The sequence below is a fragment of the Chrysemys picta genome, chromosome 9 (assembly GCF_011386835.1).
Source record: "Chrysemys picta bellii isolate R12L10 chromosome 9, ASM1138683v2, whole genome shotgun sequence".
NCBI classification, from domain to species: domain Eukaryota; kingdom Metazoa; phylum Chordata; order Testudines; family Emydidae; genus Chrysemys; species Chrysemys picta.
Window position 1 is genome coordinate 7,839,819 of NC_088799.1, and position 26,270 is coordinate 7,866,088.

The 26,270-nt window shown below is 59.1% G+C and overlaps 1 protein-coding gene and 3 non-coding genes across 21 annotated transcripts in view; all 4 read left to right on the forward strand.

Annotated features, from left to right (window-relative positions):
- The window catches only part of EIF4G1 (eukaryotic translation initiation factor 4 gamma 1), a 46,000-nt gene extending 20,854 nt beyond the window's left edge, over positions 1-25,146 (forward strand). For 6 of the 18 annotated variants that reach the window (XM_065557661.1, XM_065557664.1, XM_065557666.1 and 3 more), the window contains 26 exons: positions 1,823-1,915; positions 2,280-2,346; positions 7,689-8,534; positions 8,748-8,836; positions 9,173-9,368; positions 10,239-10,393; positions 11,908-12,027; positions 12,312-12,485; positions 12,572-12,769; positions 13,137-13,283; positions 13,385-13,621; positions 14,033-14,137; positions 15,145-15,301; positions 17,070-17,170; positions 17,930-18,032; positions 18,162-18,264; positions 18,951-19,210; positions 19,354-19,469; positions 20,670-20,842; positions 21,104-21,229; positions 21,350-21,431; positions 22,651-22,749; positions 22,977-23,111; positions 23,515-23,596; positions 23,877-24,017; positions 24,253-25,146. In XM_065557661.1, the coding sequence (XP_065413733.1) occupies positions 1,823-1,915; positions 2,280-2,346; positions 7,689-8,534; positions 8,748-8,836; positions 9,173-9,368; positions 10,239-10,393; positions 11,908-12,027; positions 12,312-12,485; positions 12,572-12,769; positions 13,137-13,283; positions 13,385-13,621; positions 14,033-14,137; positions 15,145-15,301; positions 17,070-17,170; positions 17,930-18,032; positions 18,162-18,264; positions 18,951-19,210; positions 19,354-19,469; positions 20,670-20,842; positions 21,104-21,229; positions 21,350-21,431; positions 22,651-22,749; positions 22,977-23,111; positions 23,515-23,596; positions 23,877-24,017; positions 24,253-24,434 (4,287 nt within the window). In that variant the 3' untranslated portion in view covers positions 24,435-25,146. Of the gene's footprint in view, positions 1-1,822; positions 1,916-2,279; positions 2,347-7,688; positions 8,535-8,747; positions 8,837-9,172; positions 9,369-10,238; positions 10,394-11,907; positions 12,028-12,311; positions 12,486-12,571; positions 12,770-13,136; positions 13,284-13,384; positions 13,622-14,032; positions 14,138-15,144; positions 15,302-17,069; positions 17,171-17,929; positions 18,033-18,161; positions 18,265-18,950; positions 19,211-19,353; positions 19,470-19,823; positions 19,956-20,669; positions 20,843-21,103; positions 21,230-21,349; positions 21,432-22,650; positions 22,750-22,976; positions 23,182-23,232; positions 23,394-23,514; positions 23,597-23,876; positions 24,018-24,252 lie in introns of those variants that run through there. The other 12 variants (XM_065557665.1, XM_065557677.1, XM_065557671.1 and 9 more) reach the window with 5 other exon arrangements.
- Positions 8,906-8,982, forward strand: LOC112060270 (small nucleolar RNA SNORD66). The gene has a single exon (XR_002889581.1). It is a non-coding gene; the product is annotated as a small nucleolar RNA SNORD66 (small nucleolar RNA).
- LOC112060269 (small nucleolar RNA SNORD66) lies at positions 9,417-9,493 on the forward strand. Its single transcript, XR_002889580.1, has one exon. It is a non-coding gene; the product is annotated as a small nucleolar RNA SNORD66 (small nucleolar RNA).
- On the forward strand, positions 12,072-12,149 carry LOC112060271 (small nucleolar RNA SNORD66). The gene has a single exon (XR_002889582.2). It is a non-coding gene; the product is annotated as a small nucleolar RNA SNORD66 (small nucleolar RNA).
- Positions 25,147-26,270: the final 1,124 nt, after the last annotated feature.

Genomic DNA, 26,270 nt, shown 5'->3' on the forward strand with positions numbered 1-26,270 from the left:
TGCCGTGGCAGAAGCAGGCCACCTTGGCAGCCTGGCAGGGAAGAGGCACCTGTGCCTCTTGGAGCTGTCTCTGCGTCAGCCCACGTTGGATGGGGGGGAAGAGCTGTCGGTGCCAGGGGCAGCCTGCTCTGCCTGTTATGGGAGGCAGAATTCCCACTGCAGTGCTGGGGGGTGGGGTGCCGGCCAGGGGCTCTGTGGTGTGTGGGTGTCAGATCGGTTGTGGGGACTGGGCCATTCCCAGGGACCATGGTGCAGTTTTGGGGTCTCCATGCAGCTAGGGCAGAGGTGACCCACATTCTGCCCTGCCCCGAGGGGCATAGCAGAGACAATGGATCCCAACCTACATTCTCCACACAGGCACCCCTCTGCAGCGAGGCTGAGGCTGGTAGGCAGGGGTGGCTTAGAGTGTGGTGCACGCTGCACCGGGTGGAGGTGGGAAGGGGGGCGCTATTGCAGGACCAGGAGGAGTAGAATAGCACTGTGTCCTCGGGGAGGGTTGGGGTGCCCTGCTGGGCCCTTGGGGTAGGTAGCTGCCATGTGGCTTGGAGTGTGACTGCCCTGGCAGCAGTGGGGATGTCTGCCATGCTGGGGGTGGGGTGTTCTCAGGGGGTCGCTGCACCCCTCGCAGGCAGGGTGGAGACTCATAGAACCCAGCTTGTCTTGCCCGGCCCCCTGCCAGGTTCCAGGGCAGGGTTGTCCCTTACAGGCTGGGGGCCTGGGGTCCCACCGCTGCCCGAAGGGGTCTCACCCTGGGTTACAGCCAGGGCAGGGGCATGAGACGCCCGGGCGGATGCAGGGGAGTTTTCAGCCAATGGGGGCGCTCAGTTCCCTGAGCATTGTGACACCCCCTTGTCTCATGCAATCAGAATGACAGGACTGTCCCACTGTCCAGCTTGGGGAGGGGAATATGGGACTGTCCCAGTGCCCTGCTGGGGTAGGGTGTGGAGGGGGGAGATGCTTGGACTGTCCCACTGCCCAAGTGGAGGGTGTGTGTGCAGGGGGAAGTAGAGATTCCTGGACTGTCCCACTGCCCAAGTGGGGGGAGATACCAGGCTGTACTGGGTCGGGTTTGCTGTCTTGGCTGGGGCTGCTGGTCTCTCCTTCCCCCGGGGGCCGGGGGGGCTTCTGCGGGGCCCAGCTGGTGCTGAGCTGAAGTACCCAGCACCCCAGGAGGGCTGCTCTGCCATTGGCTGCCAGACAGAGCCTCTGTGACCTCACAGGCTGCTGCTAAGTGCCTTCCTCCCCCTGCCCTTGGCCTGGCTACTCCCCCTCCAGCGGCCGAAGTCCCATCCTGGCTGCTCTGGGGCAGGAGGAGCCGTTTCCTCCTGGCCTGGCCTCTGTGGGAGGGGGGAGCTGGGGAATGTGCCGAGCAAGCGGGAGTGAAATGGCAGCTGGCTGCGGCGGCGCTGGCCCCCTGCCATGGGCTGTGTGAGGTCCCAGCCGAGCGCGTGTTGGAGCGGGGTGAGTGCTGCGCTCCACGTGGCTACAGCAGCCCACCGGAAGCTAAACAAACCTCCCCTTCCTGCCTGGCCTGACCTGCTCCCCACCCAGCTGCTTGGGAATCAGGTACGGGCTGTGCTGGCCCTGGGGTGTGCAGGGGGCTCTGTCCTGGAGCGGATTCCCCAAGAGGCCTCTGCCTGGCTGGTGCAGGGCAGCCTGGAGTGGCATGAGCTGGTTAGCTGTGCCCTGCTGCCAGCATGTCCCTTGCTTTGGGAAGTGTGTGCCCCTCCCTTCACCCTGCCAACGGGGTGGGGGGGGGAGAGAAGGGAGTGTGCCCCCTCCTCCCCCGCTAACTGCTGCTCTGCCTCTCTTATATTGGCAGATCCGGATACGAGATCCGAACCAGGGTGGCAAAGACATCACCGAAGAAATCATGTCTGGAGCAAGGACCTCCTCCACCCCCACCCCTCCTCAGGTAAGAGGCCCCTCCCTAGCTCCCCGGCACCCCCCACCACAAGTGATGGGCCCTGCATGTTCCTTCTCTAGGGCGGGGTGGTATGTGGCTGTGAGTTTAAGGGCTTGTGTATACTTACGACACTGCACGGGTGTAGCTGCGCTGCTGTAGCGCTTATATGAAGACGCTACCTACACCGACAGGAGAACGTCTCCCTTCGGCATGGGCGCTCCCAGCTCCCCGATAGGGGGTAGTTGTCCCATTCAGGGGCATGGAAAATCCACACCAGTGAGCGACGTAGTTAGACCAACTTAAGTTAGTAGTGTGTGTGGAGGGGTGTGGGGGAAGGGCACTCCTTAACCCTTCACGTGCTTCTGTTCCACAGCCTGGAAGCGGTTTGGAGCCACAGGCCAATGGAGAGACACCCCACGTAGCAGTTATTGTCCGGCCAGGTGGGTGTCCGGGCTGAGGTAGGGGAGCCGGACAGAGAGAATCAGCTGCCTGCGGTCAGTGTGTGACCTGGGGCAGGAGCAGGAGAGCAGCCAGGCAGCTGAAGGGCGGGGGTGACTGTCCCCCACTTGCGGCCTGTTGCTCTCTCCCTGGCTGTGACTCCCTGCAGGTGGAGCTGTTGGGGTGAGGGTGGGAGAAGCCGGTGGGGGGTTTCCTCTTGTGGAACTTGGGGGCCCTGCCCTGAGCTCGTGGCAGCATTGCACTCAGGCTAGTTCGGTGTCCCGAGCGATGTGGCTCCTGCCCCTTCTCTGGGCAGTCGATGCTCCAGCCCCACGTTCCGTACCTGGGAGGCCGTTCTCCCTAAGACTCAGCCTAGAATCCCCCCTTTCTTAGTGTCACTCCATTTGCCCGGAGCCCCCCTCCTTGGGGTTTACTGCCTGTCGGGTGGTTAGACTCATGCGAGCTCAGCACACCCAACGCTCTCCATCTCTGCTCCAGGCTCAGCCTCTCCAACTCTGTGAACTCCTTCCCCTAGGGCAGGGTATCCCTAGAGTGGTGTGGAGAGGGACCAGGCCCTCCCAGCTCCAGCACAGGGGTGCCCAGTGTATGCAGCTCAAACTGGCATCAGCCTCTCTTCTTTGTGCCCACGTCCCATGGCAAACTGGTCTGGCTGGAAGCCAGGTCTCTCTCAGCTTCTCCTTCGCCCTGGCCGCAGGTCTGGATTTCAGGTTATTCCCCCTCAGAGATCAGCTGTGGTTTCCTGAGCTGAGTCTTTCTGTCCCTTTCCGCCTGTTTCTGATCACTTTGGACCCTTTGTGATCTCGGCCGGGCCTCCTAGCTCAGAGTCACCATGACTCGGTGCCCCGGGGCAGTCCCATCCCCAAGGCGGTGTGCAAGCCAAGCGTCTCTAATGCTGCAAGTCGTACTGGCTGAGATGGTGCAGAATGCTTCCCTAAAGCCCAGGCATTCCTCTGCTGAGTTCCCAGCTCGCAGCCTGCTTTGTCCATCCAAAGCCAGCACTTGTCTGGCTGGGCCTGCCTGGATATATACGAACCCTGTGGCCGCTTGTAGCCCCTGCTGTCATTAGTCTGACATTCCTACCGAGATGCTAGAACCATTCCATGCTCAGGGTGCCTCTTCCAGTGCTGAGAAGCCAATAAGTCTTGATTTCACGGAGCTATCCAAACCCACCCCAGACAATTCTCACTCGTTTCCACTCCCTCATCCTGCTGTTGGGCCCCTTGTCCTGCCCCACCTCCGGGAATGCTTAGTGATTTGTCTGTGTCAGGGGTTCTCAACCAGAATGTTTCAAAGGGTTGTGTGGCAGCTCCTGGGGTCCCTGTCCCATGGGGCTGACTGCGCTCGCCTCCCTGCTCCAGGCACTGCAACCTCTCGGGTTCCAGTGACACGCAGGGTTAGCCCAGCTGTCATGATGACGGGAGCCTGGGTAGGCCAAATTTGAGTGAGTGGCACTGCAACCCAGTGAGCCAGGTCTCAACTCCACTCTCGCACATTTGGTCCAGTCGGGGGGCGGGGCCAAGCCTGAGTGTTGCTGCAACCCCAGAGGTTGCAACGCCCGGAGCAGAGAGCCAAGCCCAGGCAGCCCCACAGCACAGGAGCTGCAGGAACTGCCACTGTGGTGTGAGTGCCGGGGCAGGACCGAACCCCACCAGGCTGCAGGATCCAACCGAAACCACCCCAGGGCAGGGCTGTAACCAGGGTGGAGCAAGCAGGTCAGCTACCCAAGGTGCAAAGCCATGGGGGTGGCTCGGGATGGCGACGCCAGGTGACTTGGGCCAGCCCTGCACGGCGGGGCTCAGGGAGGGACCACCACCTTCACCTTCGACTCATCGCAGCGGGCCACCCAGCCTGTCTCGGTTCGGGGGGCGCAACCAAAAAATGGGGCGGTCTGTGCGCCGCGCCCCCCCTCTCCCTCCTGCATGCTTGCAGGCCCTGGGTGCTAAAATGCCTAGTTACAGCTCTGCCCCAGGGCCTCCGCCCCCAGACTGTTTACTGGGTTGTGACAAGCCATAGGCATTTACAAGTGGGTCCTGAGCCCAGAAGGGTTGAGAACCACTGGTCTAAGTGACTGTTGTGTTGTTTCACTAGAGGTCAGACTTGTGGGGTGTCATTGCCGATGTGCTCAAAGAAATCTAATAGATTAGCAAGGCACAGCTTTTCCCTGCAGAGGCTGGTTTCTGCCAATTTGTCCAGTGCCGAAGTTCGGCGTAACAGCCGGGGTCTCCTCTGGAGCCCGGTTTAAAAATCAGCACTATATTAGCTACCTTCATCATCTGGTACAGAGGTGATTTCAGTGATAGGTTACATGTTACAGACAGTAGTTCCGCAATTTCATTTGAGTTCCTTCAGATCTCTTGGGTGAATCCCATCTGGTCCTGGTGACTCATTGATAAACTAAACAGTAATCTGGTCTTAAACCTCTCCTACTGGCACATCAATTTGGGACGGTGCTTTAGATTTGTTACCCACATCAGAGCTATCCTTTTGGGGCATCTTCCGCCAGATCCTCTGTGGTGAAGACTGATGCAAAGAATTCAGTTAGCTTCTCTTGTCTTCCTTGAGTGCTGCTTTAACACATCTGGTGTCTGACTCTTTGTCAGGCTTCCTGCTTCTCACGCATTTGTTTTTTGCATCTTTAGCAAGTTGCTTCTCAAATTCTTTCCTGGCCAGACTTCTTCTACTTTTACATTTTACTTGCCAGAGTTTGTGCTGCTTTTTTTTATTTTTTATATGGAGATATACCTATCTCGAAAGGCTATTGAGTCCAGCCCCCTGCCTTCACTAGCAGGACCAAGTACTGATTTTTGCCCCAGATCCCAAGGTGGCCCCCTCAAGGATTGAACTCACAACCCTGGGTTTAGCAGGCCAATGCTTGAACCACTGAGCTATCCCTCCCTCCCTGTTTTTCTCACTGGGATTTGATTGATTGATTTTTTAATTTGGGGTATACATTTAGTCTGAGCCTCTATTAAGGTGTTTTGAAAGTTGTCTCCATGCTGCTTTCAGGTATTTTACCTTTGTTCTCTTTTTAATTTCCTTCTACCATCCTCATTCCTGTGTAGTTCCCTTTTTTAAAGTTAAATGTTACTATGGTGGATACAGTAGTGGGGTGAAAAGATCAGACACATAAGACACTTACAGGATCCTGCGACGATGCAGACAATCAGCCCAAGTCTGCAGGGGAAAAGTTGTGCCTTGCTAATCTATTAGAATTCTTTGAGCATGTCAGCAAGAGTGCATCCCGGCAATGACACCCCGCAAGTCTGACCTCCAGTGAAATAACGCAACAGTCACTTGTAAATGTTTATGGCTTATCACAACCCAGTAAATAGTCTGGGGGTGGAGGCCCTGGGGCAGAGTCCTAACTAGGCATTTTAGTGCCCAGGGTGAGCAAGCATATTTGCGCCCTCTACCAGAGGCATTTGGCCAAGTAGCTGGGAAGTATCAGACACGTAGATGAACATTGCTTCACTCTGGGAACTATCGGACGCATAGATGAACATGATTTGTTGGGGGAGAGTCAACACGACTTTTATAAAGGGAAGTCATGCCTCACCAATCTATCAGAATTCTTTGAGGGAGTTACCTACCAAACGTGGATTGGGGGATCCAGTTGACAGTGTCTCTGGATTTTCAGAAACCCTTTAACAAGGTCACGCACCAAGGCTCTTAAGGAAACTAAGTAACTGTGGGATAAGGGGGATGGTCCTCTCATGGATCAGTAACTGGTTGAAAGATAGGAGACAAAGGGTAGAAATAAATGGTCAGTTTTCACAGTGGAGAGAGGTGAACAGCAGGGTCCCCCAAGGATCTGCACTGGGTCCAGTGCTGTTCAACATTTTCATTAACAATCTGGAAGAAGGAGCAGACGGTGAAGTGACAAAGTTTGCAGATGATACAAAATCATTCGTGTCCAAAGCTGCCTGCAAGGAATTAGAAGCTCTCACAAAACTGGGTGATGGGGCAACAAAATGACAGATGAAATTCAATGTTGATAAGTGCAAAGTAATGCACACTGAAAAAAATAATCCCAGCTATATGCACACCCACTGTAGTAACATTTAACTTTAAAATGGGGAACTACACTGTTCTTTCCTTGTTACCACTCAGAGATCTTGGAGTCTCCGTAGATAGTTCTTTGTGCACTGTGCAGTAGTTTTCAGCCGTGGTCAGAAAGGTGAACAGTTAAGAACTATTAGGAAAGGGATAGAAAATAAGACAGAAAATATAATGCCTCTATATAAATCCATGGTGTGTTCACACCTTGAATACTGTGTCCAGAGGATATAGTGGAGGGGAAAAAAACAATAATTAGCGGTATGGACCAGCTTCCATACGAGGAGAGGCTAAAAGGATTAGGCAGCATAGAAAAAAGATGACCAAGGAGGGATAAGACAGAGGTCTCTAAAATCATGAATGGGGCGGAGAAAGTGAATAGGGAAGTGTTATTTACCATTTCACACCCTACAAAAACGAGGGGCACCCGATGCAATTGATAGGCAGTGAGTTTTATACAAACAAGAAGAAGTATTCCTTCACACTATGCGCAATTAACCTGTGGAACTCATTGCCACTGGATGTTATGGCCAAAAGTGTAACTGGGTTCCAAACAAAACAAAACTGGAGGACAGGTCTATCAATGGCTATTAGCCAAGATGGTCAGAGATGTAGCTCCATGCTCTGGGTGACCCTAATCCTCTGATTATCAGAAGCAGGAGAGGAAGATGAGTGGATCACTTCATAATTGCTCTGTTCTGTACACTCCCCTTGAAGCCGTGGTGTGGGCGACTGTCGGAGACGGGGCATAATGGCCCATGGTTTGACCCAGTGTGGCAGCTCTTGTGATCTGATGTGGCACTGAAGCCTTGTATGTGATTCCCAGCTTCGCTCCAGTGCCTCTTTAGAGCCCAGTCTCCCGCGTGCTGTGCTCCAGCACAGTCGCTGACTGCGGGGGTATTTGTTAGCAGTTCAGCCCCTTGATGCCTGATCTCCCCTGTCTGCTGCAACCCCCTTGCTCCTGTGGGGCAGGACCCTCCTTCGTCTCCATAGACATTGGCCCTCTGTTCCTCCTCCTCCTCCTCGCTGCTGTTTCCTCCTGTCTCTTCCTGCTCCTCTCACTGGCGCCTTTGTTCTTCCGCTTTTGTCCGGTGCTTTAACCAACCCTGCTTCCTTGGCTCCCCCCCCCGTGACCCTGAGCCCCTCCCTCGTCTGTGGCAGCCAGCTGACCCCCCAATAGCCCACCTGTGCCCCCAGCTCGACGGATTGGCCCGGGGAGGCGAGCTTTCCCTGGGCACCGCTAACGCCCCGTCTCCCTTCTTTGCAGATGACCGCCCAAAGCCTGTCCCGGTTGTAAGTAAACCTGTCTCCCTAGAGCCAAGTAAATCAGCGTCCCCGTCTCCCCCGCCCCCCCTGATCGCCGAGGTAGAGCCTGTGCTGCTGGCCCCGGTGCCGCTGGAGAGCCCAGTGGACGTGGACACTAAAGCGGAGCTGGCTGAGGCTCCTGCAGAGACACATGAACCTCTTAAAGCCACCACTACAGTGCCAGGGGGCATGGAGCAGCCCGAGGAAGCCCCTGCCTTGGACACAGAGCCCCAGGAGGAGGCAGCTGCCACCCCTGTCCTGGAAGCCCCTGCCCAACCGGTGCTGGTAGAAACACAAGAGGAGGTGGCACCAGTGGAGGAGGTGGCACCCGTGGAGGTGGCACCCCCGGAGGAGGTGCCCCTGGAGGAGGAGCTGCCAGCTAAGCCTACTGCTCCCCCCAGCCCCCCGCCCTCCCAGGAAGAGGCCTCCAGCGAGGCTGCTGTTGAATCCAATGGAGCCTTGGAGGAAACGCCAGAGCCGGTGGCCGAGCCCCCTGTGTGCCAGCCAGAGCCAGTCGTGGAGTCTCCTGTTGCCCAGCCAGAGGAGCTGGTGCTGCCCAACGGGCTGGAGGTACCTGGCAAGCAGGAGGCCGACGAGCTAGAGGAGCTGCCGGAGTCGGACCTCAGCCCCATCTCGGAACCCGAGGAGGTTAAGGTGGAGGAGCCGGCCATCCCAGCCTCCCCCCCTGCGGAGGAGGAGGAGGAGGAACAGGAGGAAGAAGAGGAGTGCGAGGAGCCCCTAGAAGCACCAGAGCAGAATTCCCCGTTGGAAGCGCCTCTTTCCCAGAGCTCCGAGGAGATCATGCAAGGTGTGGGGGCTGGGGGGGGAGGGGCACCCCTGGGCTAAGGATGGGGGCTCCTGGAGCAGGAAGCTCCAGGGTCGCAGGGGAATCGCTCCCTGTACTGCAGGGGGAGGGGCTCAAAATGGGGTTTGTTTGCTTTTCATCGGAGGGGTGGCCGGGGCACATATCTCTCTGCCCCTTGCGGGGCCAGGGTCTCACTTTCCCACCTCTCCCCTCCAGTCGCCGTGTCGGTGCCAAAGAAAAAGCGGAAAATGAAGGAGCTCAACAAGAAGGAAGCCGTGGGCGACCTGCTGGATGCCTTTAAAGAGGTGGGTGTGTGGTCTTCGGAGCCAGCATGGGCGCTGCGTTCCCACCCCCGCACCGCCCAGGGCTGCTGCCTCTCGTGATGAGCTCCTGTTAGTGCCATCGTGTCTGGGCCACTGATGCACCGTGATGGAACTGAGGATCTGAGCTGCAGCAGGGGCAGGGTTTGAGGGCACGGGGTAGTTGTGTGCCTAGCGCTCCCTCTAACTGGGAGCTCTCTGCACTGGGGGCTGCTATGGGACAGGGTATCCTGGGGGCCCTGAGTACGTTTCCAGGGTCTTGGGAGGGTCTGGCTGGGTTCCTCGCTCACTTCTTGTCTTGCTGGCTCCTTCCATTGGAAGTCTCAGATCAGCGATGGTGCCTCTGAGGTGGAGAACAAGCCCCCAGTCCCTGAGCCCAAGGAGGCCGCCCCAGCCTGCCCTCAGGAGGAGACGGAGGAGACCTGGGAAGAGAAGGAGGACAAGCTGGATCCGGAGAAGCTCAAGGCTGCAGATCAGAAGTACCAGTACAAGGAAGGTGAGCCTTCCTTCAGCCAAAGTAGGTGTCCTGCTCATTGCTTCCTTCTTGCGCTCGGACGGGCCCGGCCTACTGTGATGACATCCGCTACGAGCCATCGTGTCTGGGCCACTGACGCTCTGTGATGGAACTGAGGATCTGAGCAGGCGGGGGTTGCACTGGTGGGGTGCCGGGAGCGCGCGCCGGTCGTCCTGCTGACTTTCACTGCTCTTGGCTTTCACATCCACGTGGTCACTGTCCTGGCTCGCCGGCTTCTGCAGAGACTCCACCCCAGCAGGGTCCACTAGCACCTAGCGCAGACTGGAATTGGGGGGGGGAGGGGGGCAGATCCATTCACAACCTGCTAGTCCAGTGGGCGCTGGAGGACAGTGGGTCTTCGGGCAGGGCAGGAGCTTCAAGCTTAGGCTGCAGGTTGGGTCCTGCAGACGCCGGAACCCAAGGGGTGATGCCAGCCCTGCACGTCGGGGAGCTGGAAGAGCTGCTGGTCCCAGCATGCCCTGTGGCCTGCAGGCTTTGCCCGCTGCCTGCCCCTCTGCGGTATGTGAGGCTGCCCTGTTGTGGAGCCTCCTGATAGCCGTCGTGGCACAAGGATCTGCATCTGCCATGTTGGGTTGATGTGGGCTTGACTTCCCACATCCCCGTACATCAGGGTGGTGGGCAGAGACTGGCAGTGTCACCACTGAGCCAGGCGTGACCTTCCTCCCACTGCAGGGGACCCGTGGGGCCGGGCTGGGGCCAGTACCGCTCAGTGCCCGCCGTGTGGGGCTGCTCCTCTCTCCCTGCCTTGCCTGCTGCTTCTCTGCCCCCTCTTCCCGCCTTACGACGTCCCCCGGGTGTGGGCTGTGGCTGGGAGCGATGTGGTTTTTCAGGGTGGTCTTTCCTCTGCCACAGAACAATGGAAGCCCCTGAACCCAGAGGAGAAGAAGAGATATGACCGGGAATTCCTGCTCGGGTTCCAGTTCATATTCGCCAGCTTGCAGAAACCCGAGGGGCTGCCCCAGATCAGTGATGTGGTGCTGGACAAGGTCAGTGCCACCACCAGACTGGTGAGGACCCTGGATCTACCGCCGCGAGCTTACCACCAGATGGGGGAAATGCCACTAACCGCTCTTAGTTCCATGCTCGGTCTCTCTGTGGACTCTATGGCCAGAACATGAGACCCAAGTAGCTCGGGTGGTGGGATGGGCACTGGGAATGGGCATTGCCATGGCCTGGATCAGATCCCAGTGGAAATAGGTGATACCCACTGAGCCAACATTGGCCAGTAGCTGTTCTGAAGTCATCCGGTGCACTCGGGCACGTGGTGCTGGGCAGCTGAGAAAAGTGCCCAGTCTGGAATGGGCAGAGCCTCACTTGCTGCTTCTGACCCTGCCTTCAAACCACAGCAGCTCCTTGGCTGAGACATGCCAGAGGTGTCTTCCCTTGGAGTTGTCCCATCCGTGTCATCTCCCCTTGCTGTGGGAGAAGAGAATGTTGCTAAATGCAAAGTAATGGAAAACAACCCCAACTGTACGTACAAAATGATGGGGTTAAATTAGCTGTTACCACTCAAGAGAGAGCTCTTGGAGTCACTGTGGATGGTTCTCTGAAAACATCCAATCAGTTTGCAGCGGCAGGCAAAAAAGGGAACAGAATGTTGGGCATCATTAAGAAAGGGATAGATAAGACAGAAAATATCCTATTGCCTCTATATAAATCCATGGTACCGCCCACATCTTGAATACCGCGTGCCGATGTGGTCGCCCCATCTCTAAAAAGATATATTGGAATTGGAAAAGGTTCAGAGAAAGACAACAAAAATGATTAGGGTATGGAACAGCTTCCATGTGAGGAGAGATTAACAAGTCTGGGACGGCTCGGGAAAGAAATGACTAAGGGGGATATGATAGAGGTCTATAAAATCATGACTGGTGTGGAGGAAGTGTTATTTACTCCTCATAACACAAGAACTAGGGGTCACCAAATGAAGTAAATAGACAGCAGGTTTAAAACAAAGATAAGGAAGTACTTCTTCACACAACGTACAGTCAACCTGTGGAACTCTTTGCCAGGGGATGTTGTGAAGGACAAGACACTAACAGGGTTCAAAAAGAGCTAGATAAGTTCATGGAGGATAGGTCCATCAATGGCTATTAGCCAGGATGGACAGGGATGGTGTCCCTAGCCTCTGTTTGCCAGAAGTTGGGAATGGGCGACAGGTGGATCACTTGATGATGACCTGTTCTGTTCATTCCCTCTGGGGCACCTGGCATTGGCCACTGTCGAAAGACAGGATACTGGGCTAGATGGACCTTTGGTCTGATCCAGCCTGGCCGTTCTTATGAGACTGTGATCCAGCCATTTTCCTTGCTGCGCTCCCACTGGGCCCTGGTAGAGCTATATGGCCTGAGCCTTCTGGGTGCCCTGCTCCCCTCCTGGCATTGCCCCCTCGGCTACAGTGACCCTTCTCCACTTGGCAGCCGAGGATGTAGCTTGCCAATGGGGCCTGGCTCTGCCTTCAGCCCAGCAGACTGGGAATTCTCAGTGGGTTTCTCCCCCTCCCCCCCTTTCTGACTTGCAGGTGAATAAAACACCTATGCGACCGCTGGACCCCATCCGCCTAAGCGGGATGAACTGCGGCCCTGACTTCACCCCTTCCTTTGCCAACCTGGGCCGTCCGTCCATGGGCAACCGGGGACCGGTAAGTGCTTCAAAGGTCACCAGCCTCTGCCTCCTTCCTGCTCGCCTGCATGACCATCTCCTGGTTGTGCCATCGTGTCTGGGCCACTGATGCTCTGTTATGGAACCGAGGATCTGAACGGGCCCAGGAGCCTTTGCGGGTGCCATCAGCCCATCTGGCTTGTTCTTACAGTGGGGGCTGGATACAGACCCGTTGCATGGGGTGCAAGGCCCCGAGTCTGCCTGCCAGTGGCATGTGGGGAGATGAGAAGGGAAGTGCTGATGTCTCCTCTTCCTCCTCCTCAGCCCGCAGGGTTGGGCCCGCGCCGCTCGCAGCAGAGCCAGAGGAAAGAACCCCGGAAAATCATCGCCACGGTGTCCCTGAACGAGGACATCAAGCTCAACAAGGCTGAGAAGGCCTGGAAGCCCAGCAGCAAGCGGGCTGCCGAGGAGGAGGATCCTGACAACATCAAGACGCAGGTGGGTATGGAGGAGCTGTGGGAAGCCAGGGGGCTTGGGGCGGACGGGGCCGGCGCTCACTCACCGTGTCTGGGGCGTCCCTGCAGGACCTGTTCCGGCGCGTGCGCAGCATCCTGAACAAGTTGACGCCGCAGATGTTCCAGCAGCTGATGAAACAGGTCACGGAGCTGTCCATTGACACCGAGGAGCGGCTCAAGGGCGTCATTGACCTCATCTTCGAGAAGGCCATCTCCGAGCCAAACTTCTCCGTTGCCTATGCCAACATGTGCCGTTGCCTTATGGGGGTGAGTGCCCTGAGGGCTCAGCTCCGCCGAGCTCTGTGTGTCCTGGCACCTTCCCGCCACAGAAATCAGAGCCTCTTAGAGCCTTTGTGGAGCCGGGACCCCCATCTTACAGGTGGGGAAACTGAGGCACCGTGGGGGTCAACAGAGGGATTTCTATGAGGTGGCAGAGTGGGGATGGATGGAAGCCACGAGTCCAGGCTCCCAACTCTAATGGCTCAGACACTGCACCTTGCGTGGGGTGCAGCGGGCAGCTGTCCCCTTGTTGGGCTGGAGCAGGACTGGCTGCGGGGGGTGAGGGTATAGGGTTGGTTGGCCAGCCTGGTGGGTATTACCCCCCCCTCATCTCTGGTCCCATCCCTCCCTGCAGCTGAAAGTCCCCACGACTGACAAGCCGGCGGTGACCGTGAACTTCCGCAAGCTGCTGCTGAACCGCTGCCAGAAGGAGTTTGAGAAGGACAAGGACGACGACGAGATCTTTGAGAAGAAGCAGAAGGAGATGGACGACGCTGCTGCCGTGAGTGGGGCTGTTCCCAGGGGGCAGGGGGGCGAGGTGTGATCGGGAGCAGCGGGGTGCGGCTCTCTTGGCTAAACCCCGCTCTCCTCCCCTCCCCACAGCCGGAGGAGAAGGCTCGCCTGAAGGAGGAGCTGGACGATGCGCGGGACAAGGCCCGGAGGCGCTCTCTGGGGAACATCAAGTTCATCGGGGAGCTCTTCAAGCTGAAGATGCTGACGGAGGCCATCATGCACGACTGCGTGGTCAAGCTGCTCAAGAACCATGACGAGGAGTCGCTCGAGTGCCTGTGCCGCCTGCTCACCACCATTGGCAAGGACCTGGACTTCGAGAAAGCCAAGGTAACCCGCCGCCCTCTCCCCCCAGCTCCCCTGCCCCGGGCCTGTCGGTCAGGGAGCACCGGAAAGCAGGGCGTGTGGCAGCAGCTGCCCTTACAGGCTGCTTCACCTTGCTCAGTGGCCTAGGACTGTAGGGTACCAGGCCTTGCCCTTCAGAGCCATGCTGGCCCTGGCACCCCATTGCAGGGCGGGTTGTTGATGCTGCCTATGGGGGGCTCTGGAGGGGGACAGGGAGCGTGTGTGGGGCTGAGCTGTTGGGACTGGGGAGTCGGTGCCTCCCCCGGGCGACCGGTGATCCAGGATGCTGCGCTCGCAGCCGTAGTGCAGGGAGCCGTGGGGCCCTGGCACGCTGCCATGCCAGGCGTGGGGAGGGCATTGGTGGTGACTGGGGTAACGCTGTCTCCCCTCGTGCAGCCCAGAATGGATCAGTATTTCAACCAGATGGATAAGATCATTAAGGAGAAGAAAACGTCGTCTCGAATTCGCTTCATGCTGCAGGATGTGATTGACCTCAGGCGGGTAAGGTGCCAGCCTTGCCCCTGGATAGGCGGGCATGACCCTCCCGGGTAAGGGATGTGCACACACAGGTAGATGAGTGCCAGCCCCACCCCCATGTCCTCAGGATAGACGGGGGCATGACCCTGCTGGGTTGGGTGAAGTACACATCCCTCCTCCAGCCTTGGGATAGATGGGTGTCAAGCCCACACCCCTCCCCTCCCCCTGGATCCATGGGGCCAGCCTTGCCTCTTGGATAGACAGGCATGACCGTGGCGGGTAAGGTGCGTGCCCTGCCCCCTTCCCAGCAGGAGGGCTTCAGCTCAAAGGCTTTGGGATCCACACCCGTACTGTGACCTCTGCTCCCAGCTAGTGACCCCTGTTGCTGGGGTCCCACGTGGCACCGCAGCCCCTGCTAGCCTCTGGGCCTTGGCTAGAATCCCTCCAGCAGCTGTTTGATGCAGGGAGGCTCCCGATTCTGAACCGCTCTGCACCAAAGGCTGCTGCAAACAAACCCCGAGAGCCAGGCAGAGGGGGGCACGGTGGGGTCTGGCATAGAGCAGCGCTGTGGCCATCAAACCCACAGTTCTACTCTCCCTCCTCCTGGGTTGGTTGGCATTGTGTAGCCCCCACCCCTCCAGAGATGTGCGGGTGGCATGCCACCTGCTACTGGCCTGGGAAAACAGCAGGAGGCTGTCTGGGCCGGGGAGTGGAGCTGGAGAGAGTCCATGAAGGCTGCCCCCCTGCCGGGGGCGGGGGGGGGGGGAGAGACATGGGAAATCAATGCCTGGCTGCGATGGCAACGGGCTCTGGATTCGAAGGCAGGTAGCTGAGGCAGCGTGTGGGTAGAACCGTGTCTGTGCGGAGTGAGCCCCTGGCGGGGTGCCGGATGCTGGAGAATCCTATGCCAACGTGGCCCATCTGGCCATTCCTGTCCTGCACAGATGGGAAGGCAGTGCGTAGACAGCCCGATGGATCCTTTCCCCCTCCCGCAGCCGCTGTAACCCCCGCTCCCCCCGTGCCCTTTGCAGAATAACTGGGTGCCGCGGCGAGGGGACCAGGGCCCTAAAACCATCGACCAGATCCACAAGGAGGCGGAGATGGAGGAGCATCGGGAGCACATCAAAGTGCAGCAGCTCATGTCAAAGCAGGACAAGAGGAGAGGGCCTCCTGGTTCCTCATCTGGAGGTGAGAGGCCTGTGAGCTTCTTGGAGCACCTTGCTGAGTCCCCATGGCCCTGGCCAGGGGGACAGGCAAACCATGTCGAGTGCTGGGATTGGGGGGCTCATAGAATCATAGAATATCAGGGTTGGAAGGGACCTCAGGAGGTCATCTAGTCCAACCCCCTGCTCAAAGCAGGACCAATTCCCAACTAAATCATCCCAGCCAGGGCTTTGTCAAGGTGGGCCTTAAAAACCTCTAAGGAAGGAGATTCCACCACTTCCCTAGGTAACGCATTCCAGTGCTTCACCACCCTCCTAGTGAAAGTGTTTCCTAATATCCAACCTAGACCTCCCCCACTGCAACTTGAGACCATTGCTCCTTGTTCTGTCATCTGCCACCACTGAGAACAGCCGAGCTCCATCCTCTTTGGAACCCTCCCTCAGGTAGTTGAAGGCAGCTATCAAATCCCCCCTCACTCTTCTCTTCTGCAGACTAAACAATCCCAGTTCCCTCAGCCTCTCCTCATAAGTCATGTGCTCCAGACCCCCTAATCATTTTTGTTGCCCTCCGCTGGACTCTTTCCAATTTTTCCACATCCTTCTTGTAGTGTGGGGCCCAAAACTGGACACAGTACTCCAGATGAGGCCTCACCAATGTCGAATAAAGGGGAACGATCACGTTCCTCGATCTGCTGGCAATGCCCCTACTTATACAGCCCAAAATGCCATTAGCCTTCTTGGCAACAAGGGCACACTGTTGACTCATATCCAGCTTCTCGTCCACTGTAACCCCTAGGTCCTTTTCTGCAGAACTGCTTCCTAGCCATTCGGTCCCTAGTCTGTAACAGTGCATGGGATTCTTCCGTCCTAAGTGCAGGACTCTGCACTTGTCCTTGTTGAACCTAATCAGGTTTTTTTTGGCCCAATCCTCTAATTTGTCTAGGTTCCTCTGTATCCAATCCCTCCTCTCTAGTGTATCTACCACGCCTCCCCGTTTAGTGTCATCTGCAAACTTGCTGAGAGTGCAGTCCACACCATCCTCCAGGTCATTAATAAAGATATTAAACAAAACCGGCCCCAGGACCGATCCCTGGGGCACTCCACTTGAAACTGGCTGCCAACTAGACATGGAGCCATTGATCACTACCCGTTGAGCCCGACGATCTAGCCAGCTTTCTATCCACCTTACAGTCCATTCATCCAGCCCATACTTCTTTAATTTGGCGGCAAGAATACTGTGGGAGACTGTATCAAAAGCTTTGCTAAAGTCAAAGAATAACACATCCACTGCTTTCCCCTCATCCACAGAGCCAGTTATCTCCTCATAGAAGGCAATTAGGTTAGTCAGGCACGACTTCCCCTTGGTGAATCCATGCTGACTGTTCCTGATCACTTTCCTCTAAGTGTTTCATAATTGATTCCTTGAGGACCTGCTCCATGATTTTTCCAGGGACTGAGGTGAGGCTGACTGGCCTGTAGTTCCCCGGATCCTCCTCCTTCCCTTTTTGACCCTGCTGCTCCCAGGGTCTCAGGCCTGTGACATTTACAGACCGGTTTGAATGGTTCACCCTTTCCACACGCCCACCTGGGGGCTCTTGGGGATGGCTGATAGCCCTCGCCCCGGCAGACCCAGAGCGCCCGCCGGGGCAGGATCCCATGTTCCTGTGGGCCTGGGGCTGCCTGCTCCTCAGGCCCTGGCTCTGCCCTGTGAGCGTGATGTGGGGGGTCTGTATCTCTCAGTGGTGCTGGGGGTGGCTGGTGACCTTGGCCTGGTCTGTCCCTGTGCCGTACAGGTGGGCGAGGGAGCCAGGTTGCAGATGATGGCTGGAACACTGTCCCCATCAGCAAGGGCAACAGGCCTATTGACACCAGCCGGATAACCAAGATCACAAAGGTGAGTGGGGTGGGGATGGGGGCGAGCGTTGGTGGTGTCTGGGGGAAGGGAGCTCTCTTCAGCCACAGAACTGGGCTCCAGTCTCAATTTTCCTTTACATGGTCCTAGTCCTTATGCTTATAAAGCTTTGAAAACGTGCTGGCGTGTAACCAGTGTCGATGTCTGCAGACAGCCTGAATCGATAGCTGTGAGACGGATGACCGGCTCTATTCAGCCCAATTGGGTGTTAACTCTGAAACCTAAAGAGGGCACACTGAATGCCACCATTAACTGTTTTGCTGGGGATCATCTCAACAGAAAAGTCCAGCTCCTACTTACCCTTCGGTCCAGGCCGCTTCCCCAGGAGCGCTGAGCACATAGTGCCAGTGATAACGAATACTGAGCAGCTGCCGCATTGGCTGCGCTGTTCCACCTCCTAGCAACCTCACGAAGCGCAGCTGCTGTGGAATGACTCGAGCAGTGCCAGATCAGAGGCTTTGCTGCAGGATCTAGGGCCAGCTTGATTCGGGGCGCGCGGCCGCCTGCCCGTAGGCTGCGTGGGCTCTTGGGCGAGCAGCATGGTCCCAAACCGCCTGGGAGCCCAGCTCTGGGTGGATGCTGCGTGTCTGGCAAGGCCTTTCCCTGCTGGGCTCTGAGCCCTGTGTGCTGGCATGTTCCCTCCCCACCGTCTGCCAGCTCCTTTCGGCGGGGGGGAGGCGGGGCGTAGTGCTAGACAAGAAACAACTCGAGCCAGCTCCGTGTCGGTTTCTCTCTCTGCAGCCTGGATCGATCGACTCCAATAATCAGCTGTTTGCACCTGGTGGGCGTCTGAGCTGGGGGAAGGGCAGCAGCGGGGGATCTGGTGCCAAGCCTGCTGACTCAGGTACGTGAGCAGTGCTCGCCGGCTCTGTGGCGGGGGGAGCCTGGTGCCTGGGTGGTCTGTCTCAGAAATGGGAGGGGGGGGGGTGCTGTGCCCACACCCAGTTCTGACTCATCTGTTCTCTGTTCCCAGCTTCTGATGCCACCCGGCCAGCCACTAGCACCTTGAATCGCTTCTCAGCCCTGCAGCAGTCGGCCCCCGCAGAGAGCCAGGATTCCCGGCGCGTGGTACAGAGGTGAGTCCCGGGAGCCCGTTGGGCTGTTGGCCGTGCGGCCGCCAGGGCCTGGTGAGTGTGTTTTGGGTGATCTCCTGCTATTCCCAGGCACGGGGCTGGGCACGGACCGGGGACAGAGCCCCTAACACACAGCGAGGGCCTGGCAGTCCCAGGCGTGTGGGGGGGACGCTGCTGGAGCAGAGCTTTGGAGAGGCCAAGAGCCAGTGGGGCGCTGCTGGCTGACATGTCCCCTGACCCTGCTGCACCTCTGGGAGACAGGAGCTCCTCTCTACCACCTGCAGCTACTACTCATTCAGCCATGGGGTGGGGCAGGTGGGAGAGGCCCGTGGGGTGGGGGGAATGCTGCTCGGTGCCAGGCCCGTGGGAGATACCAAGCCTCAGATAGGCAGTGCCACAAAAATCAGATGACAAAACCGGGGCGCTACCAGCTGAGACCCCATAGGATGATGCAGGAGCTGCTGAGGAGGAGGCTCTCACATCTGCAGAGAAGGGGATGCGGGGGACACACAACAGGGAGCCAGGCAAGGCTTTAAACCCCCAGGAGAGGGCCGGAGCCTTCCCGCCCTGGGTTCAGGAGGGTGGGGAAGCAGCATGTGCAGTCAGGAGAGCAGAGAGTCGTTGGGGAAGGGGGGGGCCGCTAGAGTACTGGGGGTGCTTCACCTACTTTGCCCCCCACCTCTCCCCAGGAGCAGCTCCAGCCGGGATCGGTCGGAGAAGGCCGGAGAGCGAGGGGAGCGGTTTGAGCGTGAGCGCTTGGAGAGGGGTGACCGCTTGGAGCGCCCCGACAGGGGGGAGCGGGCAGACAGGAACCGGCCCCCCATCACCAAGCGGAGCTACAGCAAGGAGACTGAGGACAGGAGCCGGGAGCGCGAGAGGCAGGGAGCCCAGGAGGCCGTCCGGAAGGTTTCCAGCATGACGGAGGAGCGGGACAGGAGCAGGGAGCCAGGTGAGGAGCGGGACTGGCACGGTGCTGAGAGGGGGAGGCGGTGCCCAACGCCCAAGTCCTGTCAAGGGCCTGGCTGTCCGCCCTCGGCTGGGGCATCCACCCCACAGCCCAGCCACGCTGATGGGATCTCTCCCTCTGCACAGTTAAGCGAGAGCCGGCGCCCCCTGCGGCCCCCGCCAAGCCAGAGCTGTCAGAGGAGGAGCTGGAGAAGAAATCCAAGGCCATCATTGAAGAGTACCTGCATATCAACGACATGAAGGTGAGAACTGGGACAGGGGAGGCAGGGGCGGCCCCTGGCCTGTCCCTCGGGAGGAGCATTGCACGCGGCCCCTGGCCTGCCCTCGGGGCCCTGCGTTCCTGTGACGCCTGCAGCCCTGGAACTGGCAGCAGAATTACAAGTGATAATGATCTTTCCTTTTAACAGTAAAGGTGGATGGGGTCAGGGCTGGCTAGGCGGGGCGGCGGGTAGGGCTGGGAGCTGTCCGCCCTTTGCTGGGGACCAGGAGCAAGCATAGGGCCGTTCTGAGCCATTCCAGTCTACCCCGTAGCAGATGCTGCAGTGTGTGCAAGAGGGTGGGACCAGGGCGGTGCTGAGCCCTCTCTCGCCCTGCAGGAGGCGCTGCAGTGGGGGTGGAAAGGTGGGACCAGGGCGGTGCTGAGCCCTCTCTCGCCCTGCAGGAGGCGCTGCAGTGGGGGTGGGGGTGGAAAGGTGGGACCAGGGCGGTGCTGACCCCTCTCTCGCCCTGCAGGAGGCGCTGCAGTGGGGGTGGGGGTGGAAAGGTGGGACCAGGGCGGTGCTGAGCCCTCTCTCGCCCTGCAGGAGGCACTGCAGTGGGGGTGGGGGTGGAAAGGTGGGACCAGGGCGGTGCTGACCCCTCTCTCCCCCTGCAGGAGGCACTGCAGTGGGGATGGGGGTGGAAAGGTGGGACCAGGGCGGTGCTGAGCCCTCTCTTCCCCTGCAGGAGGCGCTGCAGTAGGGGTGGGGGTGGAAAGGTGGGACCAGGGCGGTGCTGAGCCCTGTCTCCCCCTGCAGGAGGCGCTGCAGTGGGGGTGGGGGTGGAAAGGTGGGACCAGGGCGGTGCTGACCCCTCTCTCCCCCTGCAGGAGGCGCTGCAGTGGGGGTGGGGGTGGAAAGGTGGGACCAGGGCGGTGCTGACCCCTCTCTCCCCCTGCAGGAGGCGCTGCAGTGGGGGTGGGGGTGGAAAGATGGGACCAGGGCGGTGCTGACCCCTCTCTCGCCCTGCAGGAGGCGCTGCAGTAGGGATGGGGGTGGAAAGGTGGGACCAGGGCGGTGCTGACCCCTCTCTCCCCCTGCAGGAGGCGCTGCAGTGGGGGTGGGGGTGGAAAGGTGGGACCAGGGCGGTGCTGACCCCTCTCTCCCCCTGCAGGAGGCGCTGCAGTGGGGATGGGGGTGGAAAGGTGGGACCAGGGCGGTGCTGACCCCTCTCTCGCCCTGCAGGAGGCGCTGCAGTGTGTTCAGGAGCTGGCCTGCCCCTCCCAGCTCTATGTCTTTGTGCGGAATGGCATTGAGTCCACGCTGGAGAGGAGCATGATCGCCCGCGAGCACATGGGGCTGCTGCTGTACCAGCTGGTGAAAGCAGGAAACCTCACCAAGGAGCAGTACTACAAAGGGTAAGGGGGGCCCCCACGCCTAGGGAAGGGTCTGTAGCCAGGAGGCTTTTGTCCCTCCTGGGGTGGCTGAATCAGGGTTGGGGGCCTGGCTGGTCCCATGGGCAGGGGTGGGATTTGCTCCCCTGCTCCAACCTGCGCTCTGCCCCTCTGGCTCGCTCCGCAGACACCCCTGGGCTGGCAGGGAGACACGGCACCCGTGCTGCCAGCCCTGAGCTGCCCCTCCCTGCTGATCCGCCCGGCCCTCCTCTGCTTCCCTCGCAGGGTGCACGACATCCTGGAGATCGCTGAGGACATGGAGATCGACATCCCGCACATCTGGCTCTACCTGGCCGAGCTGATCACCCCCATCCTGCGGGAGGGGGGCATCCCCATGGAGGAGCTCTTCAGGTGAGCAGCTCCCTGCGCCGCTGGCCTTCCAGGCCCTGCTCCTGGGCTGGGAGGGGAGCGTAACCAGGCGCGTGGCTGGCTGCGTAACGAGGAGCTGACCCGTGTCTTTGTGCCCTGCAGAGAGATTGCCAAGCCCCTGGTACCCATTGGCAAGGCCAGCACCCTCTTGCTGGAGATCCTGGGGTTGCTGTGCAAGGGGATGGTAAGTGCCGCCCCCGTGGCCGTCTGCTCGCTTGACCCTGCTAGTGGGGACCGAGAGCCACGTCCGTGGCAGAGGGGGAGTGGGGACCGAGAGCCACGTCCGTGGCAGAGGGGGCTGGTATCTGCATGTAACACCTGAGCCCTGGCCCAGGCCCCCACCTCTCCTGTCTGGCTCCGGGGCACTGCCCCTCCCCCCCTGCAGTCCTCATCCCTCCTGTCTGGCTCTGGGGTGCGGCCCTGATTTCCCCAGTCCCTCCTGTCTGGCTCTGCCCTGGCCCTGCTCCCTGTGACCTCGCTGCCGTAGGGATGTTTAGAGTTGGAGGAAGCTGCAGAAAGGGATCTGGGGGTCATAGTGGATCACAAGCTAAATATGAGTCAACAGCATAACGCTGTTGCAAAAAAAGCGAACGTCATTCTGAGATGTATTAGCAGGAGTGTTGTAAGCAAGACACGAGAAGTCATTCTTCCGTTCTACTCTGCGCTGATTAGGCCTGGAGTATTGTGTCCAGTTCTGGGCGCCACATTTCAAGAAAGATGTGGACAAATTGGAGAAAGTCCAGAGAAGAGCAACAAAAATGATTAAAGGTCTAGAAAACATGAACCCTGTGAGGGAAGACTGAAAAAAATGGATTTGTTTAGTCTGGAGAAGAGAAGACTGAGAGGGGACATAAGTTTTCAAGAACATAAAAGGTTGTTACAAGGAGGAGGGAGAAGAATTGGCCTTAACTTCTGAGGATAGGACAAGAAGCAATGGGCTTAAATTGCAGCAAGAGCGGTTTAGGTTGGACATTAGGAAAAAGTTCCTAACTGTCAGGGTGGTTAAGCACTGGAATAAACTGCCGAGGGAGGTTGTGGAATCTCCATCATTGGAGATTTTTCAGAGCAGGTTGGACAAACACCTGTCAGGGATGGTCTACTTAATCTTGCCTGAGTGCAGGGGACTGGACTAGACGACCTCTCGAGGTCCCTTCCAGTTCTGTGATTCTATGACCGAGTGCAGGCTCCAAGCTTTGCCCTGCGGCTCTGACTCCGCGATGCAGCCCCGTGGAGACACTTCCTGCTGCGGAGTGTCTCTCCCCCCCCCCCCCCCCAGGCAGTCCCCTCCTCCAGCTGGGTACAGCTCGCTCTGTCCTCCCAAGCCTCGGAAAGGGGTAGTTTGAGCCTGCCTGGGAAGCCTGACGACAGGAGAGCTCTCTGTCCCCCACCGTCCCCCTTTGCAGAGCCACAAGAAGGCAGGGACGCTGTGGAGAGAGGGCGGCCTGAGCTGGAAGGAGTTCCTGCCCGAGGACCAGGATGTGAACAAGTTTGTCACGGAGCAGGTGAGCGGGGCTGGACCCTCTCCAGGACTCGGGGGGGGGGGGGGGGGAGCTGCCCCTTGGCTGGCTTTGGAGTTCTGGGTGCTGGAGGACCCAGCAGGGAGCGACCTGACGCTGAGCAGTCCGGCGCCCAGCACTGCCAGCGGGATCCCCCAGCCCCGTCTCTTGGGGCGCGTCTCCCTCCTGTCGCAGCGCCGTGGCTTCCCCTCACTGGCTTCTCCCGTCCCCAGAAAGTGGAGTACACCATGGGGGACAGCTCAGACACACCCAGCCGCAAGGAGCTGACTGCCGAGGAGCTGTGCAAGCAGATGGAGAAGCTGCTGAAAGAGAACTCTAACAACCAAAGAATATACGATTGGATCGAGGTGAGTACGCTGCCCCTAGGGCCTCCCCAGCAGGGGGCACTGGGGCGCTGGCCATGGGGGGAGCCCCCAGGTACTCCAAGGGGGAGTGGGGCGGGGCGCTGGCTGTGGGGGCTCCCCCCAGGTACTCCAGGGGGGAGTGGGGCAGGGGCGCTGGCTGTGTGGGGAGCCCCCAGCTACTCCAGGGGGCAAGAGCACTGGCTGGGGGTGCACCTGGTTACTCCAGTCCCAGTCTCTCCCAGCAGGGGGCACTGGGAGGGAGTTGGGTAGGGGCGCTGGCTGTGTCTCAAGATCACTGCTGCTGCTCCGCAGCTTCCCTGGGGAGGCCAGGCCTGGGGTGGGGGCGGGTCTCCCTCCTCCAGCGCTGTGCCTGGCTGCCCGCTCTGAAGTGTTCTCCCCCCACCAGGCCAACCTGAGCGAGCATCAGGTCTCGTCCAACGTCTTCGTCAGGGCCCTGATGACGTCCGTGTGCCATTCGGCCATTGTCTGTAAGTAGGGAGGAGACTGCCCCGCCTCTGGGGGCCTCAGTTGGGGCCCAGACCTGCCCACGAGGGTGGCCTGAACTAGCCAGAGCCCTGGCAGCTGGGATGGGAGGGGGAAGCTGGCTGGTGCCAAGTGCAGTGGGGACCCCGTTCCTCCACCCTTCCTGGGGCTGGGCCGCAGGATCTGCTGGGAGTGGGGCAGGCGCTCTGGCCCTTGGGGCAGGGTGGGAGGAGCGGGTCTGGGGCCGCCCCCCCGCCTCTCTCACTCGCTCCCCTCCCCCCGCAGTCGAGAACCCTTACCGGGTGGACACAACGGTGATCAAGAGCCGGGCCAAGCTGCTGCAGAAGTACGTGTGCGAGGAGCAGAAGGAGCTGCAGGCGCTCTACGCCTTACAGGCCCTCGTGGTGAAGCTGGATCAGCCGCCGAGTGAGTGTCTCCAGCTGGCTGGGGCCCCGCTACTGGCTCCGAGAGGGCCGGGGGATGGCGGCCCGGGGAGACCAGGGAGATGGGAGGGCAGCCGTCACTTGATTCCCAGCCCATGCCCGTTGGTCGACGTGCTCTGGGGTCATGGCTTCTGTGCAGGCCGCTTGGGGTGGGATGGGGGTGCCCAGCAGGGGCTATGCCCGTGTCCCCCTGACCCCCTCTCTCGCCCTCCCCACAGACCTGCTCCGAATGTTCTTCGATGCCTTGTACGACGAGGACGTCATCAAGGAGGAAGCCTTCTACAAGTGGGAGTCGAGCAAGGACCCGGCCGAGCAGCAGGGCAAGGGGGTGGCTCTCAAGTCAGTGACGGCCTTCTTCACCTGGCTGCGGGAAGCTGAGGACGAATCGGACAACAACTGAGGAGCGGGGCCAGGGCCCCACCGGCCCGCCCCGAGGCCTGGACTCTCTTGCGCAGAGGCCGCGGGGAGCCGCCCTGCCTCCTGGACTCCCTCCTTTCCTTTTGTTTTGTTTTCGAGGCCTGTATTGGTTTGTGTCTGATGATAATAAATTGATGCTGAAGGAGGCAGGCATGCTGTGGGGCTCTGCTCAGCCCCCGTGCAGGAACCCGGATGGATTGCAGTGAGCGGGGCCAAACTCTGCAGGGTGCAAAGCACCAGAAACTCATGTCTGTTGGGGGCCGTCTCCTCCCCCCATTTATTGCTGAAATATAGAGAGATTATATATATATAAACTTATTAAATTTGGTTTGGGGACAGGACTTTGCTCTCCCGCTCCCCCATCCCCGGATCACAGCCTGCACCACAAACCTGCCGGATGGTTTTTTATTTTCAAAAAAATCATTTCAGCCCCCTCCCCCAAATCTCCCACCTCTGAGATCGGCTTGGGAGCTGCTGGGCCCGTTCCGGGGGGAGGGGGGTTCCAGCCCCCTCTGCGCCGGGCGAGCCTCCCATGGGGCCAGCTCGGCAGCTCCTGTCTCCCCCCCCCCCAACACGTTTAAGGCCACAATTGTGCGAGCTAGCAAGCGGTGGCTTCATCTGCATCCCCTGTATTTATAGAGCGCCGGATGTTAACGAGCCGCACGCGTAATTATTAAAACAAGGATTCAATTACCGGTCACGTGAATTTGTAAATATTTTTTTTTTTTTTTTTTTTGCTTTTCTTTATGGAGTATTTAATTGAAGATTTAAAGGCATCTTTTCACCTTAAACTGGAAATAAAAGAACATTGCTAAATACCGCCGCGTGTGCCGCTGTCGGATCCGGGCCTGCGTCTGCGAGGGCTCGCCTGCCGCCCCCGCAGCGCTGTGCTGAGAGCGGCTCCAGGCCAGCTAGCAAATGGGCACTCGGCAGCTACAGCCTGGCTGGAGCCGGTGCTGGCGGGATGCCCTGGATGGGATGAAGGCTCCTATGCGGCACTGTAGCCATCGCTCTTCCAGCGTAAGGATCGCCCACACGGGAGTCCGAAGAGAAGCACTCGCGGGTCTGGTCTGGAGGGAGATCCGGGAACCTCAACACGGCCCAGGAGTCCAGCGAAGACCAAGAGCTGTGGGGCAGGTGCCACCCGGGGGCAGCCTGGGTCCCTGATGGACTGTGCCCATTCTTCCTGTGGGCAAGGGGAGGGGGCAGGAAGGAAGGGGAGTGAATCCATCGCCTGCACCAGCCCTGGGAAGGGGGCTAGACTCTGAGCTCCTGCCCCCGGGCTGCAGGGGCCCCAATGTGGGAGGGCTGGGCAGAGGCAACGCAGGGGTGGTGGTGGATGGATTGATGCTAGATTATTCATAGTGTACGGCCTGAAGGGATCGTTAGCGCATCTAGTCTGACCTGTTGTAACACAGGCCATTAAATGTCACCCTATAAGCTTTGTATTGAGCCCAGTGAGTTGGCTGGCGAACCCCCACCGCCCCAGACCGCCCGGGGAGACAGCGAGAGAAGGAGAATTGCCCGCCGTGCCTGGTTCCGGCTGTCAGCCTTATTCCTCAGCCGAATGGGGCTGGCTTCCGGTCGCTCGGCTGGTTCTGACTCTGCTGCTGGCTTCGCCGCCCTGGGGGTGAGACTGGGCCATTGGGCCCCGGGGGTGGGAGGGCACCGCGGCGTGGAGTGGGGAGGCCGCTGTGGCGTATTGCATTGGGGGCGGGGGGAGAGCCCCTTCCCCTGGCTTTTGTGGTAACCCCAGGGAGCCATGCAGAGTTACCCTAAGGGCAGGGATGGTGGGATTGTTCTGCCTGGGCAACTTCTT